Source organism: Zerene cesonia, chromosome 18 (assembly GCF_012273895.1).
Source record: "Zerene cesonia ecotype Mississippi chromosome 18, Zerene_cesonia_1.1, whole genome shotgun sequence".
Taxonomy (NCBI): Eukaryota; Metazoa; Arthropoda; class Insecta; order Lepidoptera; family Pieridae; genus Zerene; species Zerene cesonia.
In genome coordinates, this window is record NC_052119.1 from 4,072,125 (window position 1) to 4,094,813 (window position 22,689).

At 33.2% G+C, this 22,689-nt stretch overlaps 4 protein-coding genes across 8 annotated transcripts; 2 read left to right on the top strand and 2 right to left on the bottom strand.

The window, feature by feature from the left end:
• Positions 1-529: 529 nt before the first annotated feature.
• On the bottom strand, positions 530-2,363 carry LOC119833847 (pupal cuticle protein C1B-like). Its single transcript, XM_038358050.1, has 4 exons — positions 2,287-2,363; positions 1,901-2,077; positions 1,003-1,158; positions 530-644 (listed from the first exon to the last, which is right to left on the bottom strand). Exons 1-4 carry the CDS (start codon positions 2,296-2,298, stop codon positions 549-551), a joined length of 441 nt encoding a protein of 146 aa, XP_038213978.1. The 5' UTR covers positions 2,299-2,363; the 3' UTR covers positions 530-548.
• A 1,729-nt stretch (positions 2,364-4,092) lies between these two features.
• On the top strand, positions 4,093-9,368 carry LOC119833864. Its single transcript, XM_038358071.1, has 8 exons — positions 4,093-4,747; positions 4,822-4,979; positions 5,067-5,175; positions 5,888-5,973; positions 6,817-6,957; positions 7,972-8,071; positions 8,170-8,322; positions 9,202-9,368. Exons 1-8 carry the CDS (start codon positions 4,186-4,188, stop codon positions 9,306-9,308), a joined length of 1,416 nt encoding a protein of 471 aa, XP_038213999.1. The 5' UTR covers positions 4,093-4,185; the 3' UTR covers positions 9,309-9,368.
• A 349-nt stretch (positions 9,369-9,717) lies between these two features.
• On the bottom strand, positions 9,718-12,090 carry LOC119833802 (3-ketodihydrosphingosine reductase). Its single transcript, XM_038357987.1, has 3 exons — positions 11,486-12,090; positions 11,006-11,247; positions 9,718-10,262 (listed from the first exon to the last, which is right to left on the bottom strand). The coding sequence occupies exons 1-3, from the start codon at positions 12,030-12,032 to the stop codon at positions 10,050-10,052; spliced, it is 1,002 nt and encodes a 333-aa protein (XP_038213915.1). The 5' UTR covers positions 12,033-12,090; the 3' UTR covers positions 9,718-10,049.
• Positions 12,091-13,481: 1,391 nt separating this feature from the next.
• LOC119833833 (baculoviral IAP repeat-containing protein 7-B) lies at positions 13,482-22,275 on the top strand. Of its 5 annotated transcripts, none has more exons than XR_005287977.1 (11): positions 13,482-14,032; positions 14,255-14,400; positions 14,888-15,010; positions 15,565-15,781; positions 16,218-16,385; positions 16,867-16,932; positions 17,681-17,783; positions 18,255-18,402; positions 19,031-19,280; positions 20,004-20,180; positions 20,610-22,275. XR_005287977.1 is itself a non-coding variant. In XM_038358030.1 (11 exons), the coding sequence occupies exons 1-10, from the start codon at positions 13,625-13,627 to the stop codon at positions 20,124-20,126; spliced, it is 1,752 nt and encodes a 583-aa protein (XP_038213958.1). In that variant the 5' UTR covers positions 13,482-13,624; the 3' UTR covers positions 20,127-20,167; positions 20,610-22,275. The 5 variants fall into 5 exon arrangements, 1 of the variants encoding a protein (XP_038213958.1); XR_005287980.1 differs by having other exon boundaries at positions 19,067-19,280; XR_005287978.1 differs by having other exon boundaries at positions 15,577-15,781.
• The last annotated feature ends 414 nt before the right edge of the window (positions 22,276-22,689 follow it).

Sequence of the window (22,689 nt, forward strand, 5' to 3'; positions counted from 1 at the left end):
TGTAATCTTGCTTTACTTTACTTCGAAACTATTTTTTTTTTCAGTTAGAAAAGTTATTATTTGGGGTAGTATTTATTATTTAATCGTATACTGGATAAAATGACCGGGCATAAAATAATAAATTCAAGAATATGTAATGAGACTAGTACTTGAAAGCTCCTTAAAAATTAAATAGAGAAATTTTAGCAGGATTTTATCTAAAATAAATTGTTAACGAGATATATCTAGATGAAGGTCTCGGTCGTAAAAGTTGACATACTCCCTCTTCTTCCAAAATCCATAAAGAAAAAAATTTTGTAGCCCATGCGAGCGAAGCAAGCCGTAGGCGGAAATGTAGTTTAATAATAAGTTTATTAATAATGGTATAAACTGGAGAAAGGTGTAAATAAAATGGTCAATTTTTTTTGCTCTATATTTCATTAATAATTAAACAAACTACTTACAATAAATAATGTCAACACTTATAAGATAATAAACAAGGAGGAATCTGAAATACATTACAAGATACTTAATCTTAAGCCTTTAAACGTCTCCAATTGACTTTGGGTTTACCAAGCGTATGCCAGCCCAAGACCGTTTGTGTACGTCATATGAGAGACAGCAGGAGCGGCCGAGTAAGCGACTCCTAATAAACCCCCAGCCACCTGAAATTAACGCATCGTTGTAAATTAATGTACTTGGATAATAACAACAGCAACTGCCATCTAGTCCAAAAGTAAGCGAAGCTACTTGTAATGATATAGTACATATTCGTATTATTATACTACTCTTTGGATATAGCTAGGCACTAAAGATGATCGCACTTGCACATTTTTTTATAAATTGCAACAGCTGTTATTATCACCAACGCTTGCCTGTTGCGAAAATATAGGTAATTTTAACTATATTGCTTTATCGCGTTGATCCCAAACTTATGTCATAATATCAGAAAATAATACAGTGACTTTTTTATGCTTTACATAAAGTTTTTAATATTATATTGACTAAAAAGTGAATACTTACTCTAGCCGTAGCAACAGGAGCCGCGACGTGCGATACGATAGGTGCAGCGTAACTGCGGTATGCAGGTGCTACGGCCAAGCCAGGGTTGCTCACACGAATGTCAGCTTTGCGTACACTTGAAAATGGAGTATCGATCGCTTTGCTGTAGGTAGAGATCTAAAATAAAAAAAAAGTGTAAACATTTACAAATAAATGTTAATGATAAAATGTTTTATGTTTCATTAACCAACGTCACACAAAAATTCCTTATTTCATATCAAATTTATAAATAACTAGCGGTCCGAACCGGGTTCGCCCGTGGTAGATATATAGCCTATAGCCTCCTTCAATAAAATGGGCTATCTAACACTGAAAGAATTTTTCAAATCAGACCAGTAGTTCCTAATATTATTGCGTTCAAACAAACAAACAAACTATTTAGCTTTAAAATATTTTTTATTGGTCAGAAGGAGCAAAATTTGTAAGATAGACTTTAAATAAAATGTTACAATTTTTTATGTTGTAAATAACCCTTAATAAAATAAAAAATAACTTATTCTTACGATTTATGTGGTAATTTCGTGGCTACGAAAAAAAGGTAAAATATGAAAAAAATATATGACTATAGCGGGTCAGATAAAGATATTACGGGTTATTTACAACATAAAAAATCAAAATTTCGCAAATCTGACAATGTGATTGTAACCTTAGAGAATTATCAATATTTTTTTATTTCCTGCGGCTCCTGTAGGCGCACCCAGCAATATTAACTGATCATACTTTCTGGAGGTACTTAGTAATAGGTAAGGTACCTTCCCTCATAATAATCTGACGCGCTCGAGTACATCCCAAAATCCCCTCTTGGGCTCCCCTACTATTAAAGGAATGTCTCATACATTCCTGGATAAAACGTAAGTACCTGTCCCAAATTGAAAGGCGACCTCAAAATGTTCGAATGTTGTGATGCAATAGCTGGTTGGGCGGGGTATGAACTATAAGGGTTCCATGCTCCATAGGAGTATGGTGCTCCATAAATCGCGGGAGCGAGAAGCCCTCCTGCTTTGACGGCTGCCGCCAAACAAACAAATAAAAATACCTGCAACAAACAATAGGTAGTTTATTTTGATGGTTACCTCATAATGCAGTAGAAAATTAATTATGTCCTAAAAAGATTTTAAGTATTTTTAAAAAATATAGGCTATACATGCGTCACTTAAACCGTTTCCTAATTATTATTAAACCCCTTACTAATAATACGATAGCTAACTGCATGAAGTGATGAAAATGTTTTGAAGTCACCCTTACCTTTGCAATCATGGTGAGTCTTTAACGGTACCAGGTTTGATAGTGGTATGGTGTCTCATAATCCGAAGCAGGCTTTTATACTATTGTTCAAGTATTACTACAAGGAGCCTGACATGTGATAACTTGATTTTAACATAATGTAGGTAACATTCATTGTATGCGATTATAGAGCTTCTAAAAGCCCAGGTGTGGTCGTGCAAGGACAACGCATGATTGGGTCATGATAAAACTGCATTACTGCGTATACGCATAACAATAAATGCATTCTGTTCTATTTGTGTCAAATTATTTTCTAATAGGTGAGTTTGTTTCAGAGACAGCACAATACAAAAATTATGTTGAATTCTCCATGAGCTTCAACTTATTGTGGGAGTCGAGCATGCTTCGGCACGAATTGGGCCAGCTCGCACTGGGGAAGTACCACACCCCCACAGAAAACCGGCGTGAAATAATAGCTTGCTATTGTGTTTCGTACCGTGAGTGGGGGAGCCGGAGGCCTATTTCCTTCTCCTTGCCCTTCCCAGTCCATTCCTTCTTTCGATTCATCAATCCTATCCTTATCCCTTATCCCTTCAAAGCGGGCAGCGTATTCTCCCTAATTCTTATCAGCACTTACACATTTTGAATGTGACGTACGTGTTGTATGACGAAAAACGTTTCTAGACAATTTTTTTATATCTCAAACAAACATACTCTTCAGCTTTATGTTATTATCATAGTATATAGTATAGACAGGTAAAGATAAGGCAATATTTGTATTGTAGTACATAACTAGTATATGAAAATACCTAGCTAGCTACTTCTTTCTCCAGAAATAAAACGTGAAGAGGTTTTATTACATATCGTGAAATAGTACGAATCTATTTGTACTTCATACTAATATTATAAATGTGAAAGTTTGTTTGTTTGGATGTTCGTCCGTCAATCACACTGAAAGTACTAAACGGATTTTGATGTAATTTGGTTTACAGATAGGGTATGAGTTGACTTAGGTGATAGGATACTTTTAATCCCAACGAAATGCTCCTTTCCTTGATAACTCAATCATTTGTAAATGTGTAATTTCACGCGGGCAAAGCCGCGGGCGGAATCTAGTAATGTTCATTAAATATAGCGGATAATTCATGTATCTAGTTATTTATATTATTCTATATTCTAGGTCTTACTGGGTCAATGGTCAACACTTATCATATGATAGGTATGTGTTTAAGAAAGGGCGTGCTATTACAAGTTGGATAGCTTGTTCTTATGTACATTATCTAGACTGTAGTTTAATACTAATTTAGTGCCTCTATACTGTGTATATTGAAATTTTTACTTTTTTGCATCATAAAAAAATAAAATATTATAAAATAAGTTTTAGATAGATCTGTAGGTGTAGGTACATTTTATATCTTTTAGAAATTAAAAACTTTTTAAAGGATTTTAAACGTGATTTATTCATTATATTATTAACCCGACGTTTCGAACACTTTACAGCGAGCGTGGTCACGGGGACCAAGAAAATCTATCAGTGAAACAGATATATATCCTCTGCCCCATAACCCACTAGGGGACATGAGACTTCACTACATAGTATATAAGATCTTAGTTATCCGATTTTATAATATTATATTTTTTAGATAAATCGAAATAAGCTTTAATTTAAATCCATGGGTAATATTACATAAATATGAAAATAACATAATATTAAAGAATGCGGTCAAAGAAGCACGAAAACCAAGTAAAAGCCATGTAAAAGCATGATAATTTCTAGAACGTAGATATTTAATTAGATCCGTCAGCCTGTCAGGGAAGAGCGAACACAGAGTCAATAATTATTTAAAACAACGTTTTCTATTCAGTCTACTTCAACTAACTGTGCACTAAACGTCTTATACTTGAATCGTATCCTTTATTATGATTTATAAAAATACTGCAATTATTTTTTTTCTTATAACAGTTAGTAGTGCTGAGCGATGGTACGCTGCAACTGACCTCAGTGATAAAAATTTTAAAGTAGAATATCCAACCGAAATTCCTTTGTTAAAATTAAATTCTAGTAGAGATATATTTAGTAAACCAGAAAAAGTTCTGAATTATACGCACGTAAATACTTCTGCATCCAAAAATAAGAGTATTAATCTTAAAATTGAAGATTACCCGCTATTGAATCAATGGAGAGCAAGAAATATAATATTACGAAACATCACTGCAAAAAATCTAAAACAGTTTCGTCGTAAGCGAAAGATATCTTACAAGAGATATAAAACAGAACAGAGTTTGGATCATGTTGGCGCATATTCGAATAGAACAAAGCATAGTCGATTTTTAGAAGTTTTTCAAGTAGTAGAATTTGATCATATACCCTGTAAATCTAATCATGGATTAGAAGGAATATGCCTTCATGAATATGATTGTAAAAAGACCGGTGGGAAAAATATGGGTATCTGCGCTGACGGATATGGAACCTGCTGTATAGGTATGTAGAAAAATAAATAAATGTAGTGCTTTATGCGAAGTTACATAATTATTTAACATATTTATTATACCTAGTTCAATTTGGATGTGACATGGAATCTGCGGCTCCTTCTGGGTGGTTTACCAATACCGAGTTCCCGTTGCCAAATACCGATCGATTATCATGTGCAGTTACATTACATAAATCGTCACAGGATGTCCAACAGATAAGACTTGATTTTTTAAACTTTGAGGTGAATGTACAATTTAATAAGTAACTTTTTATCATTATTTTAAGTTGCATCTGAATGATCGACTTCTCAATTATTCATATTTAACAGATTCTTCCACCGACGGCCGGAAATTGTGAACAAGACCAATTCATAGTTACGGGACAAAATGTTAATAATATTATACCGATAATATGCGGTGTCAACACGGGCCAACATGGTAATTATGCGATACATTGTATTACATTTTCATTAATTTGACAAAAAAATATTATATGTTATGGTTTAGGTTCGACCGCCTCCTTGGTACAGTGGTTAACGCGTGAGCGTAGAACCGAGGGGTCCTGGGTTCAATTTCCGGTGGGGACGCACAAAAAAAAAATGTCTCGGTCTGGCAGGACACAGAAGGTTGATCACCTACTTGTCCGTAAAGAAAATCGATCAGTGAAACAGATGTACATCATCTGCCCCATACCCCACTAGGGGACACGGGACTTCACTTTTTTTATGGTTTAGGTTGAGGCTTCCGACCACCAAACATTCAGATCAGAGTTATGTATAAGACAAGAAGACCGTGCAAAAATAATATTTATTTTTCAATTCATTTGTATTTGCTCCAATTAGTGAAAAAAATCGTAAAGAAACTAGCATTCGAAGGATAAACAATTCGAGGATATGCTACATATCCCACTCTGATTAAAATTCTTAAATGACACTTGGCCAGCGTAGTAGATTATGAAAAACATTCATAGGAATGTCACAACGGTTCTAACATTCTAATGTAAAAAATAAAATGATAAAAACATAACAACTGATAATGGTGAAATTCTCTATTTTGTCGTTGAAAATAGGGACAAGTAGTTTCGCTCATAAGTCTGTTGTCAATTGTAAGTCACTCAATGATTAATACTTATGTGCATTGAAAATTTCAGTATATATTGAAGTTGGTAATATAAAGGGTCCAGTGATGTTGTCTTTTCAAACTGTTACGGCAGACAGCCGGCTTTTTTCTATAAAGGTAAGTAAGATAATATAATTTAATGTAGGTACCGCTTTGTAAAACATATAAAGCTTATTCAGAAGATCACTTTAATACATTTTAATTAACACTTTCTATGCTTATGCTATTACGGTTAATTTTATAATTTTTTCATTTAAAATATTTCCGCTAAGACTTAAGTTGCGAATGTATAGTTTATTGTTAATTTTATTTTGAAAATAATTTAGAAACCTTAACTTTAACACATCTGATTACATATTCGAGATTTTTTTTTCCCCGGTAGCATGTCTGGATAATTTTTTGCTTTTGTTTTCTGAAATAACATTTTTTTTCAATAAATTGTAGCCTATAAGTTGAACCTAATATTAGTCTGTGACCATATAATATATTGTCAAAATCTGCCCAGTGGTTTTTACGCGATTGACGCGCATACAAACAGACAGAAACCTACGATTGATTTGGGGTCAATAAAACAAGCTAATTCCACTCTTAGCCTCTTTCGATAAATAACAATTGTACAAAAATAATCTGGTAACTGTTTTCCTATATGTATAGATAGTAGTTGTGTGGGTATTATAATATACTAGTTGCGCGCCGCGGCTTCACCCGCGTAAGTCCGTATCCGGTAGGAATATCGGGATAAAAAGTTGCCTATATGTTATTCCAGTTGTCCAGCTGTCAACGTACCAAATTTCATTGCAATCGGTTCAGTAGTTTTTGCATGAAAGAGTAACAAACACACACACATCCTTACAAACTTTCGCATTTATAATATTAAGTAGGATAGGATAGAACTACATCGGTGTTATAGTGCTTATAACGTTTTCCTCCTACCTATGTATAATTTTATTTACATTTAAGGTGACTCAAATAACAATGAATAGTGAATTATCTGCACCTACAGGATGTCTTCAGTATTTTAAAGAGAGTCAAGGTCATTTAGAATCATTTAATTATCGGGACCGATATGAAATTGCAGTTGGAAACACGCCTAGCTATTTGGTAATTAATAACTGTTCTCATGTTATTTTGATATTAGTTATAATCAAGTTATTTGTTTAAAAAAGGGTATTTTCCATGAATTTTTTCAGGAGTTTAGAATGCAAAATAGTTTCCAAATTACGCAGTAACTATATTGAGAGTAACTATATTGAGTAAGACTAATCTGTGATTAGTCTTACTCAAGGTGGTATGGAAAATAATTATTCCGCGAAAACACATATTTTGCGGTTCTCATACGCACAAACCATAGATTTTACTAAAAAGATTGTTGCATTGTTGGAAAACAATTTATATCATCAATTTAACATAAATCGTAAATATTCAATATACATACATCATAAATTTTGTATTTTAAATTAAAAAATACTAGACGCTTGTCAAGCTGAGCCTCGACCGCACATCAAGATTCCTGCTTTATCCCAAGGGAGCATTTAATCGGGATAAAAAGTATCCTATCACCCAAGTCAGCTCATACCCTGTCTGTATACCAAATGTCATCAAAATCATTCAGTAGTTTCAGCGTGATTGACGGACAAACATCCAAAGAAAAAAAACTTTCATATTTATAATATTAGTATGAAGTATAATTAGCTTCGTAATTTTTCACGATATGTAATAAAACCTATTCATGTTATATATGTATGTTTTATTTCTGGTGAAAAGGTAGGTAATCTTCATGTACACATTATGTACTATTGCCTTATCTTCACCTGTTCATTAGTTTCAGCATGATTGACGAACAAACATCCGAACACACTTTCACATTTATAATAATAGCCTAATGAAATATATATTTATTGCATAATTTCTGCAACGCAGCTCCTGGAAGAATTAAAATTTTAGCGTTTGTAACTATGTATTAGGAAATGAATATATATCCTATATAATTAGTATATATGGTTTTGTATTTTCTCTATACCTAACTATCCAATAAACACTATTAAAGATTATGCTACTATAATATTATCTTTCTATGACTAATCAAATTTTGATGCCAATTCAAATTGATTTTAGAATAATCTTAATTACGCCATGTGCATAGAACGACAACCAGATGCATGCAGCATAACATATACCAACGTTGGAAATATGCAAATTTTAAACTACGATATTGGTATGTATATTACTGATGATATTGGTATATATTTTAAAAATAACATTAGGTACATAATTAAAAGAAGGAATCAATAAAAACTTCAACACATTTCTTAGACGGATTACCAGTAATTCCTCCCAGACAAGCAGGTGTAGAAATATTTAACTGCCCATCCGATTGGTTGTTAATATCGGCTGTGAGGTTGTGTGGAGAGAGGCTCAATGATGGTTCCGTACTTCAGGATTTCTCTTTAGACGCTCCTATTACAGGTTAGTTTATTAATTATGATGTAAGTAATTGGTGTTAAACCAATTGATTTTTTTATACTAAATTAATACCGAAATAAACAGCATAATGTAACTTACCACTCCTCTTTATCTACTCTAAAGGACCTCTCATTACTCATTGTTGACGTATTTATATGATTCAGTGGAATTTATTGTAAATGGAAAAAATATAAGTAATAAATTAATTATATTATAAATTGCAAAGTATTAGGAGTACATCTAGGTAAATAAAAATGAGTCGAAAAATGTGATGCTAAGCGTAAAACTCGAGAACGGCTCGACCAATTTCTTTTTCACATTTTTGTTAAGATTCAAGGTTTCTTATAGAGCGAAAAACGTACCACGGGGCAGGGGCGGACCGCTAGTATACTACAAATGTTCAGTTAATAGATAGTCTATAGTCTATACTAATAATAATGTAATGCTTTAATAGTTTATTTGAACGTACTAAACTCTCAAAAACTACTGGAGCGATTTCAAAAAGCTTTTTACCTCGTTATGTACGCTTTTTTTTATAAAAAAAACGGTTAACGAACTAGTGGTTCGCCTTCTAGGGAGCGATCATCTCTGCCCATGAGCTTTTACAGTTGTTGGCGGCGATATATTATGTACCACAGGCAGAAATTTTGTAAGTTATTCGTTGTATACAACGAATAACTTACAAAATTTCTATATAAATACTATAGTATTGCCACAGACAACATAACGTACATTTGTATTACCTATGTTATCTATGGTTACTCGTTTTCGAAAAATTACTAAAAAGTGAGTAGATATTTTTTCATTAACTATGAAATGTTAAAGTAGTTTTTATGTAATAAATTAATCATAGCAGGAATGTTAATACCATGTATATTTCAGATGATGGAGTGGGCCCCATCGTCGTTTGGTTTAGATCCGACAGTGTTTACACAGGGCGTGGTTTCAAACTGCATTTCCAACAGAATTCTTGCTCAGTTCCTTCATAAGTCAATTATATACATGTATATTGATTTTTATAGAATTACTGTATTTCATACATTTATTTAGTTTTATTACTTTCACTATTATTTTATAGCTACTGTACTTCAAATGAAAACCTAATAATCAATACAGTAATTACCTACCTACAGTAAATTATTTTACTTTTATTAAAATATTTACTTGATTTAAAAGACTGTTAATTAACGGGTTAGTTTAGTATTTATGTTTTTTGGGAGCATAAGGCCGGTCTCACACAGCTGGAATGCCTTTATGAATTCAGAATCTGAGTTCCGTATACGCTACCGGAACATTACAATCAGACAGCCCTCTATATTTTGAAAAGCGTGAGCTAATGATTATACATAACTCTATGTTATGCACAACATATAGAGAAGTAAAAATTTTAAGAAAATATTAACCTTTTTAGACCTTTATTAAATCACACCTACACATGAAAAAAAAAACACCTTATGCACTTTTTACAACAATACACATAGCTAAATCATTTATTGATGCCATGGAAAGTTTTTTTAACTATAGACTGACTAGATGACGAACCTATTTATCGATTTTTCACACAGTCCAGTAGAAAAAAACTTAAACTAAACTGATAATGAAATACAACAATTACTTTACTTGAAATGAATAGTCATAAAATATTTTCTTTAAGCTCTCCATATAAAAATTCAGTCGTAAAATATAAATAATTAAATGCATTAATATAGTGCAATAAGCAATAGTCTTCATTATTTCACTTTTCGATTTTGTTCATTTAACTTTTCTTTCATACCATCTTTAACAATTTTATGAAAGGACAATATTACTACTACAAAAATAGCTCTTAAAAATCCCATACTTAATATTTGAAGCAATACTTGGTTCACACTGTCTATAGTGCCACAGTATAATAAAGAAAGTATATGACCGCTGAATCCAAAAACTGAGTATGATTTTCCATTCTGAAACAAAAAAAAAACAACTATTATTAAAAAAAAACCAAAGTTTGTTTATTCTGGCTTCCTTAGTGAAATACATTCAGATGCTTCATATTATTTCAAGACTTGCTATCAAACAAAAACAGCTTCCCAAAACAAATTGCACTGAACTTGTAAAAATAAAAAATAATTTCAAATTGAGAACCTCTGTTATTTACTTATAGCAAATGTCACACTCCAATTCACTTATAAAAAATTACAAATGACTTTTAAAATCCTTGAAAATCTTATAATATAATCCAGTGCATGCTTGGAATTGTAGAATTTATTTAAAATGGAAAATACTCAAGGCTCAAACAAGTTATTCTTATATTTTATGTTTGTGTGTTATAAATCTGAGACATTTTTATATTTAATACATAAATATATATGAACATAAATATAAATATATGAAATAATAAAATTTTTGAGCTTTATTCAGACCTTTTTTAACAAAGATTTGATTTTCTGATAAAAAATAAATAAATTTTGAGTTTTATAGTATTCAAATGCTTTTTAAATGAGAAAAAATTTTATCAAGCAGTTTTGAACCCACATCTTTCATCAAACTGTGGCAAACATATTTACAAAAAACATCAAATATATTTACATCCAGTTTCTTGTAAAAGGTTTTTTATTAAATATCAGATGAATTCGTATTGATCAACACAAATAAAGAGGCCTTCAATATTACTCAAATCAAATATTCAACATTATAAGAAATTTACCAAAGCATCTTTTATCATTTTCTTGCCGACTTTTGAAGGACTGTGGAGACCCCCTGAACCAGATATTAGTTTTGTCTCCTTAGGTTTGGTAAGTTCTTCACATTTGAAGCCTGGTGTGTCAGTGTCAGGTGGAAAAGCTAGTGTAAGTCGAACATTTGTTCCAACTAATTCCATGAATACTGATTCCGCCAGACCTCTTACTGCCCACTTAGCTGCACCATATGCGCTATACCCATAAATACCTGAAATTACCAAATTTTCATCAAAACATCTTATAAGGCAAAGTTCTCTTCCACATCTGACAACACAACTAGACAAACTCAAAAATTACTGTACTATATAAATATATATATAAAATAATGAAGTGCGAAGTTTTCGAGAAAGGTTCTAATATACAATTTGCTGGAATTATTTAAAGTTAGATGGGCTGACGCAAAGGTGGAATGCTAAATTAAATAATTAATTATTAATGTTACTTACCCAAAAGTGCTGCTTCAGTAGAAACGAAAACTATTAACCCTTCATTTCGTTCTTTCATTCCTTCTAATACATATCTGGTTGGGTAAGCTGTCCCAAAATAATTGAGATCGATCATGTGTTTTATATCTTCCACTTTCATTTTCTCAAACTGCCCACAAATGCACATTCCAGCACAATTGATCAGCATAAATATGGGGCTAATTTTTTCTTCTAATTCGGAAAGGCATTTTTTTATCGAATCATAATCAGATGTAACGTCTAATGACGCGTATTGTATTTTTTGGTCTTTGCGAATAACATGATCATTTGATATTTCATTTACCACTGTGGTGAGTTTGTTAACATCTCGACCGATAATTGTAACATTGGCTCCTAATTTTGCGGCCTCTATAGCAACCGCTTTACCAATTCCACTAGACCCGCCGGTAACCACAACATGTTTTTGATTTAAATCCTTGTATTTTATTTTTTTCTCTAGAGAAAAATGCAAAATTAATATAAAAATGCATATTAAAACCAGAAAAACACCAATAAAAATTAAAAACATTATAACTTTTATTTACTAGCAAACTAAAGTTCGTATTACTAATTACTATACTACTCTGCTAAAGTTTATAAATGAGAAGATATCAAAAACTTCGCAACACAGAATAATGTAGTACGACAGTATTATATATTATCTGTGGTCAGTACTAGCCATGTGATGAGTACTACCACAGATAACATAATCAGTACTACACATAATCGCGCAACACACCTAATAATGCTACTACTATATATATATGCATGTATTTTTTAATTTTGTTATCTAATAGTTTACAATGTAAAATACAAATACATTAAAAAAAATTTCATACGTAAAAAGTAATTACAAGTATTAAAAAAAAGTTTGAAAAAAAACCAAATAAAATAGACAATTTAAACACCTGCCATTTTGGCGCGTTTGATGTGACGTCACAGTTCATAATAACAAACAAAGTCGTTGGTGAAGTTTCGTTTTTTGATTAACCACCGTTGTTTCTTTTAAATAAACAAACCGCTATGGAACAACATTCTCTCTTCATAGACAAAACAAAAAACCCTGATAAGTATTGCATTGGGCCTAACTGCAAAAATACAATAAGAAAAGCTCGAGATAAAATATTCCTTTTTATCCCTAAAGGCTATGAGTATTAAGTGGTGTAAAGCTATAAAAAGAGACATGATATCTTTATCAACTAGTGCCTGTAGTGAGAACAAAACATATGAACAAGGCTATTCAAGTAAATACATAGTAAAATACAGTATAGAATTTTAAATACCTATTATAGTATTATGTTATCCGTGTTAATACTATTTAGACCGTATGAATTACATAGTACACAAAGTAAGCACTATATAGTATATAGTGCTTACTTTGTGTGTGTATATAGTATGTAATATACTAAATATACCTACGTTATAAGTTCATAACTGAAGTTTTTATGTTTTTATTTTTTTATGTCACGTCGGTAATGGAGATGGTGGATCGTCTGATGGTAAGCGCTACCACCGCCCATAAACATTTGGAGAGTCGTAAGATCATTTGCAGACCTTACGCCTCTACAAATGGATTGGTACTTCGAATTGGTAAGGGATGGGTAGGGTAAGGAAAAGACTATGGGCCTCTGGCTCCTCCACTCACAGAACGAAACACAGCAGTATGCTATTTCACGCCGGTTTTCAGTAGGGGTGTGGTAATTCCCCGGTGCGAACGGGCCCAATTAGTGCCGAAACGTGCTCGACTATCACAATAAAATGTGTTATATTTTCGTTGTTTATGATTTATTGTTTTTCCGGCATTTACTAATGGTGTATAGTAAAGATCGTGTAATAATGTATGAACGATTCACATTTCGTTAAGTGCGTTTTGTTATAGGTACTCGGTGGTTTTGTCGTTTATAGAAGAGCTGCTTAAATAATTCTCAGTCTGTGTTTGTCAAATTAGAGTCTCACTCATCGCTGTCATTTTGACATATCAATATTGATTCAGAATTTCTCGGATTGGTATAGTCTCAAATAATTGAGATGTTAATTATTTCTGAACAATATAGATAGCCGCACATTTAAACTGATTGTCAAATACACTTTATTCACAATTCCGTTTTTGTAAAGATAACTATGAATATAGAAAGCAATAGACTGAATACTTTTACAAACTGGCCTGCTTCAGCTCCAGTTGATCCTATTAGAATTGCACGGGCTGGTTTTTTTTACACAGGAAATGGTTGTGAAGTTGAATGTTTCAGTTGTAGAGGAAAGATATCGGAATGGAATTATGGTGACCAAGTCATGTGGCGACATCGTTTGCTAGCACCTAACTGCTCATTTGTTTTGACACCTCAATTATCTGGTAATATTCCTTCGGTGCTTGGTCAGGGTTGTGTCCCTGTAAATGAAGCACCTCGAGCTTCATCTGAAGGCGTTGAAGAACAATCATATTTGCCTGATGAGTATGGAGTTACTGCAGAAGATCAAATGTATAGAAGTGATGCACTGAGATTACTGTCTTATGTGAACAATTGGAATGTAAGTTTTGTGCATATTATACCTACTTAGCTTTGCTCTAAAGGATGATTTCCTAAAATGGCAGAATATTACATCATATACTTTGTTGATGGTTGTGCATGTTTCATCACCTTAAGTAACAATAGTATTGTTTGGTTAAATGTCAGTGTCAAATCTATTAACATCCTTCATATATGATTTGTAAGAACATGGCATAGTTTTTTAATATTGTTACTCTTACAGGACACTTCAGTTTCCCGAGAAGCATTAGTAAATGCTGGGTTTTACCATGCAGGTGGGGGGCGCTTGCGATGTGCATGGTGCGGAGGAGAACTTGCGCCATTTAGGAATTTGGGTTCTTTAGGGTCCCCTCTGGAAATACATAGAAGGTAAATGAATCCCATGTTGGAAATAAAAACATCACCACAAACTTAGTTTGTTGGGCTATGAAGGTCTTTATTACATTGTTTGATGGATAGTAGATAGCTTATCAGAATGTCACAATTAGTTTTTTATGTAGATGTATAATAAATTGAAAAATAAATTGGATATATTGCAAACCAATGACTTCAATGTATTTAATTTAATTTAATTTTAATCTGATGCAGTTATAATATTTGTTTTAAATATGAAAGATTTGTTGCAATATTGCAATAAATGAGTGAAGAAGGATATTGTAATAAATATTGCAATAAAATGCGTTATAAATGAGTAGTTTTAAAAGAACAGAATTTTTTTTGATCCCAAGTCAGGATTCCAACCTGCGTCATTTTGCCAAACCCTGGCAACGCCTAGCCTCTCAGTAATAAGGCATTAAATGCAACAAAATAATCTCCTTTTGAAATGTTGTAAAGTTTGAAACATACACACTTACAGGTACTTCCCGAATTGTGAATTTGCTATACAAGTAGAGAGAAGAGATAATGAAAGTAGTAACTCATTATCATCCAGTTATGAGTCGTATACGCCGCCGCCGCCTAATGAAGCTGCACCACAAACGTGAGTCATGGTTAATATTAAATCACGACAAAACTGAAATTAATTCATTGGTAATATGTATCAAATTTTGTGGGAATTACTTGTCTGTGCCTGTCTCGAAACAGCTGTTTACAAGGATAAACTGCCTACTGGATTTTCTACATTTTTTCCTGTACCATTTTCATTTTCTCAACAACAATACAAGTTCATCAAGTCATATTGTATCTACCAATTTTATTAAGAGTGCATATTCCATTGAATATATTGTATCTACTATTTCTGTACGCAAGAATGCAGTTGTGAGCACAGGATCACGCTTGATTATTTATAGTGTTTTATAAATACTTAACCTTCTGAATTAAAAATCTTCACAAAACTGACTAAAACAAAATCAGTATATGTGTTCCAATATGTTTATTTCATTTAAATAAAAAAGTAAACTATATTTTTTTTATTATTGAATTTAATTCCCGAAACCTTTAAATTGACATAAGTTATTCTTTAACATCACATAGAGTATCTCATGTTTTCTACAGATTTTGTTAAGTTATCAAATAATAAGTGAAAATTAACAGTGAATCTTCCAGAAGTGGTGCGGTACACAATGAACAAGTAGTTGCCGCTGGTAGTACATGGCGAGAGCTAGGCGTCGTTAGCGGTGGTGCAAGACACCCTACTAAGGCTTCTCTGCCAGCGAGGCTTGCTACATTTGATAGATGGCCATATGATAGACCACAAGCTCCCCAGTCGCTTGCTGAAGCAGGTTTTTTTTATACTGGTGTTGAGGATCAGGTTTGTGTTTTTTTACCATTGTTTTGCCTTAATCTTCTTTAATAATTGAATGTGTTTTGTTATTTGATTGAGAAATTTTAATTTAAAAAAGATCATTAATTTCAAGTGACATTGCTCCCAATTTTAAATCAAAAAATTACTGTAAAATTTTAAGATCCTATTTGAAGTTGTATCATTTAATACTCTAGTAATGTCATAGAGTTACTTTTACCAGGTGAGTTACCATGAGTATAGGAGCATAAAGCAGTAAGATGCCAATTAAATTCAGCGCGGGAAAAAATAGCATAGATATATCGTCATCACTTTCCTACAACAGATTGAGCACTACTTCCAGAAATCACGGTAACTCCTGTGCTGGGAGAATGATGACGACTTCTAGGTCATATTTAGATCTATATGACCTAGATATGACTTGACGTCATGGTGGGGTTGCCAGGTCCGTTGTTTCTACTGCGACGGCGGGCTCGGGAAATGGGAAGCGGGCGACATACCGTGGCGGGAGCACGCGCGCTGGTTCCCGCAGTGCGGCTACGTGCTGCTGCTCAAGGGGCAGCAGTTCGTCGACTCGGCGCAACGGGTGGAGGCGCCAGTTGGACAGAGGACGGTGAGATCATGTTTCCAATCATAACTAACTTATTAAATGCATATATTGAATTATGTGAATACAAATTTCAAATACAGCTAGAGGCAGGATAGAGGCTCTACGTAAAACAAAGTCGCTTTCTGTCGATTCGGTTCTATTTTGATGGGGTTCTTTTAGAGAGATAGAGTGATTTAAGAGGAAGGTTTATATATAAGTGTATAATAACATAAAAAGGGGATAAGGGTACACGGGCTATAACGCTTGCGAAACCGCGAATAAAAGCTAGTTTTTCATAATGCTTACAAGTATTGTAAAAATGCTTCAGATATAAGGGAGGTTTTCAGGAGCAAGGGATGTTGGAGAAAGGATTACTGACGGGAATAATGGAGTGAGGAAGAGGATATGGACCTCTATTTGTTACTTGATCGTTGTCATAATATAAATTCACTGGTGTCTGATAAAATTACTAATGGATTATAATTTGAACATTTATAAATTTCAGCTCACGGCGGATCGAACTTCTAGATCTAGAAATTCGGCAAATAATTATCCCGTTACAGAAAGCCAGGTAAAACGATACGATGTTAGTGTAACAAGTACATTTAATTATTACTTCAAAGAAATATGGGAAATTATAATAGGGTATTTATGAACTCTAACAGAATGGAGTAACGTAAAAATAAATGTGTACTTCTTTAACTGCCGTGCAGTGACGTCAATTTTGATATAGACGTACTTATGCGTTTTCATGCACGATGACAAATATAGCAATTTAGTTACATTATTTTTTATTCATTCAGAAGATCACAAGTATTTTGAAATGGTATAAAGTCTTATTGGTTATTTATTAGGCTTGTATACACATAAAGAGTCAAACGGACAACAATTATTCGATATTTTTAGTTTAGTCCAAATTCTTACTATTGACACTAGGAGCATTTTAATTTCTATAAGGCAACACTAAAAAATTATAGACCTAAGCATCAGTAATCCATCGTGCTAAAAACAACCGGCACTTTATTATTAATTGCCTATTTAAAACTTCTGGATTCAATCTATTTGTTTTTATCTATTAGTATATATCTATAATTAAAATGACTATTTGGAAAAATACGTACAAAAGAGTTTAATAGCTTATGTAATTTAAATTTTCTTTAACCGTCTGTGCACTATTTGGTTGGAGAAATTGTTATGGATTCACGTCACCCTCGTGCTAATAATATTAAAATTAAATTAGAAAGTTATAAGTTTTAACTTGTCCCGTCCGTCGCTATGACTGAGTTTTTTTTTATTTATTTCGTTATTACAATGTATAGATAGAGGCGGTTATGGAGGGTGAAGCGGCTGCGGCGGCGTTGGGCGCGGGGTTGGACGTGGCGCGCGTGCGCAGAGCCGTTGTACGCAGATTGCGTTCTACCGGTACGTACCCCACGGAAGAATTCCTAAATGCGATACATTTATTTATTTATTTACTAAATAATTAATTAATTTATTCTTATTTACTCTAGAACAAAACTACAAAGAAACTTAATATATTTACTATATAACATCGGCGGTCTTATCGCTGCATAGCGATTTTTTAAGGTAAAGGTGAAACACAAGGTGATAAACAAGGACAGAGTTACTTTCCTTTCCGGTTTAGGCACATGGCGCAGTCTATCTCTCTTAATGAATATATCTCGATGCGAGGGTATAAGATGTTCTCCTTCACCGTATTGAGCAGTTGTGATGTTATCCACAAGCATAGATAAATTGAAAAATCAATTTATTCACAGTGCGCTCGGCTGGTCTCGAACCCGCGACTTCTCGATTTACGATACGCCATTGTTTTGGGCAACAAATGCGTTTTCTTTTTTTTTTCGTTCTTATATATGCTGTTATGTATCGCAGGAACACCGTTTCCCACATCGGACGCGCTGATAGACGCGATACTGGACGAGCAGTTGGACGAGGAGCCGTGGGGCGTGTCGCCGCGCAGCCACCGCTTCGCGCGGGACATACTCACCGAGACGCTCAGGATATTCGGCAGCACCACTGGGTGAGAATTGCGCTGCTTGTACACTAGAAACGTACCCTTTTTTACGGTAATAATAATGTTCTAAATATATATCAATTAAAGCTGACCGACATAGTAAATTATCAACGCACACCCCAAAACACTGGACGGATCGGGCTGAAATTTGATATGCAGATACATGTTATGACGGAGGCATCCGATAAGAATGGATTTTGATAAATTCTACCCTCACGGATAAAAGGGGGGATGAATGTTTGTACCATGAAAATTTATTAAGACCGCCCGGGCGAAGCTGCGGGCAACAGCTAATAATAAAATATATCTATTTCTCAACAAATTACAAGATTTGCTTAATTAAAGACAAGATGACAGAAATTGTGATAAGTGGCATCCCTATCACCCTTTTTCGAGGGCTAAGTCATATCGTAGCCATTAAAATGTTGAAAATTGTAAGTCTTTGCTTTTTCTGGTTATATGTCACAGCAGAAGAGCAATTTTTTTTATTATAAATATCTAAATCACAATTTAACTAGTCTGTCTGGTCGTGTCCTAGTTCACTGTAAAGTATAGGAAATGTACAAAGAGATTCTATTTAAAATCCGTTAAAACGTTTTTTCACTCCGATCATTAAAACATTTTTCTCTTCTAGGGTATTTGTAATGCCAGATGAAAACTCTGATAACAGAATATCCAGCTCAGATAGCCAGTCATCATCACCTATGCCGCCCGAAGCACAAACTGGTCGAAGTGTCCAAGTGTATAACGCTGCGGTCAAAACTGACAAGAGACCGGAGAAGTCGAAGACCCCGGTACCAGTAGAGAAGAAAGAGTTGAGTCTGGAAGAAGAAAATAGGCAGTTGAAAGAGGCCAGGCTGTGTAAAGTGTGTATGGATAATGAGGTGAGGATTTTGTTTGCGGTGGTGTTGTGGTGTAAGGTGTTTTATGCGCGGTGTTTTGATTAGGGCGTTTTAATGTATTTTTCTTCATTTTGATAAAAAATTTGAAATTCCGTAAAAATGTGTGCGAATTTAGGTATCTTTTGTTATTTATTCAATGCAAGCAAGGTTTCACCGATTTTCATAAAGAAAATTGATAATTTACGGAGAGAAAATTAAGAGCTTGTTATTTATACAATAATTGCAACCATGTGACCATGCTCACCTGGATCTGTGGGAGTTGGTGTACTTCCATCAAACACATAATCCTTGTCTATATTTTATAATGCCAATTGATAAAATTTATCTACTTATTTACTAAGTTATGGTACCTAACCTAAACCTAACTACTTCTAAACCTAACTGCTAACCTAACCTACTTATTTGTTTTATTAACAATATATTAAAATTTACAGCACCCATATTTTTGGTTGTTTTTAAGTATTTAGGCTTTCGTTCATCTCTTTGAGTTTAAAAATCAGCTTATTTTAAAGTGTCGTGCGCGCTAAATGACTCATTCAATGTAAAAAAAATAAGTTGACATTGATTCATTATAGTTCTTGTAAATTGGCTCATTAGATTGTATTTGTTTTCATGTAATTTTTGTGATTCGCCTCAAGTGTACAAATAAGCTGCACAGAATATACGACAGCTGGCTTATAACCGAGCGTGCGTGTCGTGTGGCAGGTGAGCATGGTGTTCCTGCCGTGCGGGCACCTGGTGTCGTGCGCGGAGTGCAGCGCGGCGCTGGCGGCGTGCCCGCTGTGCCGCGCCGGCGTCAAGGCGCTCGTGCGCGCCTACTTCGCGTGATGCGCGCGCCGCCTGCCGCGCCACGTCGTAGCACTGAGGCAGTGAGGACATTAGGTTAGGCTTCTAGAACGTTCCATCCAGAATTGATGTGCGCTGTTGGGTCGGCTGATGGTAAGCGATCACCACCGCCCGTGAGCAGTCGCAGTCGGCGGCCATGAAACAAATAACGTTTCATCGTCATCATAATGATCAGCCCATATTTGTTTCCGACACGGATCTCCTGTGAGGGTTCATTCAATTATAAGAATAATGTTTAATTCAATAAAGTTATGATATTCCAAGAAAAGAATTTATTATCAGAGACAGATATAAATGTGGAATAAAACAACTAGAAGGTGTTTACATAATAGACTAAAAAAAAAAGCTGTTTTTGGGTAAAATAAACAAAAAGTACATGTGTTTTAGTTAGGTGTAAAAAAAAACAATTAAATATGTCTATGGCTTATCAGGGTTGCGTGAAACCTTATGAAACATTTTTTTCAGGCGTTGCGTCGCGTTGCAGTCAACAGCTACAAAGTGATAACATCATCTACCTTCCTATGATTAATATATTAGATATATAACTAATAAGTAGGTACAGATATGGTATACGGAAGATTGCTTTAGGCCTTCACACTTCTAATTTCAATGATACACTATTACTTTATAAAGAATAAAATATAGGTCGCATACCTATTTAAGCATTCGCTTTGATACAAATAGAACTGGCACAGATGCTTTAAATGAATAAAAAAGGTAATTGGTATTTAAGAAAACGTGTGTTCTTTAAATTTAATAAGTGATGTACACAAGGGAAATTCCAATGAGTTTTCAAAAATATGGTTCGTTTTTAGGTGCTGATTTTCGTAAAACTATTAATGCCATTTATAGGCAAGGCAAGTGTATCTAAGATTTTGAAAACATGCGGTCTGAGTGGAACCATATTTTTTTTTAAGTATTCCAGGTTCGTTATAACCATGTATTATGGAGTAAATTATACCAATAAATTAATTGTTTCATGAATTTATTAAATTTGTAGCAATATTTTATAAATTTATTATTATGTAATAACGTGTTCAAATTTTGTAGAAGTATTTTAATTCAATTTCGACTTTGAATATTATTAATTGCAATTAAATTTATTGAATTGTTAAGCATCATAGATGTGTCTTTTAAATATACACCTATATTATTTGCACAAAGAGTGGATACAGAAATGTATCGAAAAGTAGTAAACGGCTCTTTAAAGAAAAACACAATTATTTTTTTTTATTGGAAACTGGATACCCGTACAATGTTTTATTACATTACTTCACAATAGGTTTTATGAATCAACTTAAATGACTATATATGAAAGTGAACTCATTTGTGAGATAGTAGAATTAACAAAATGTCCATAAACTAAGATCGACTTATTGTAACATTTATTTGAATATTGCTTACCTAGAATTATCTACCATTAAGAAATAACAGAATAGAATAAGCTATCATGGGAAAGACGAGCATTCGAAATAAAATATAAAAAAAATTATGCCTTTTTTTTTTCGAAGAAATTAAATATTTTGGCAGATCAAATATATTATTTATTACTATTTATAAAAGACCATACAATTTCTTAATAGATTGAATTAATAGTACATACGTAATTCATTATTATGTTAAATATATGTACAATCTTGTCCAAAATTAAAGGTATCAATTATGTCAGATATGAAAAAAAAAATGTGGTTGAAATAAAATTCGTCTCAGTTTGTATGGAATTGACTTGACTTAACTACAATTATAATGCCTTATTTATTATGTTTATACACTTTCGGAATTTTGTACATAAATAGAATAATACTATTTAGAATAATTGTTCAAAATGCAATAATAGTGTTTCGAATTTAGTCTAAATTTAAATGTTAACTGTAACATCAGAACTCTAAAGAGGAAAAAACCTTCTGAAAAATACAAAATTAGATAATGTAAAAATAACAATGGCTCTGTTAATCTGCTATGTATAATACATCTTTATTTCGTCTATTCGGACATATAACAGCTTAACAATGTCGAGATTTCCATATAGGTGTGTATGTACCGTGTAGTATATAATTGTTTGTTGTATTATAAGTTGGATCTGATTTGATCTAATATATTATGGTAGGCCCGTGGCTTACATAGTTATTTATTATGTGTTTTATTTACCTATGTCCATGAATATTTTTTCATTTGAAATTATTTATTAAAAATTATCGAATAATTGACTCAAAGTAATATGAGTGTTAATGAATATGGATGGAATAAGGTCGTGACCACCGCAGGAAGTAAAAAGGAAAAGTCGTGCACTCTTGCTTTGATTATCATTGTAGGTATAATGGAAGCGTGGTGCGTTATGAATATTGACACGTTGCGTTTGTTTTTTTTTTTTAGAGTAATACGCTTTTAAACGGTTATAACGTCTTAATTAATCATATACTTTAAATGTAATGATAGATTAGCTACAAATTTCATCAGTGTTAGTGAAGTGCACGTGAAATGCGTAAAAGCTACTTAATTTTAGAAAAACCTAATTTCAAACACTTATCATCAAAGGTGAGTAATA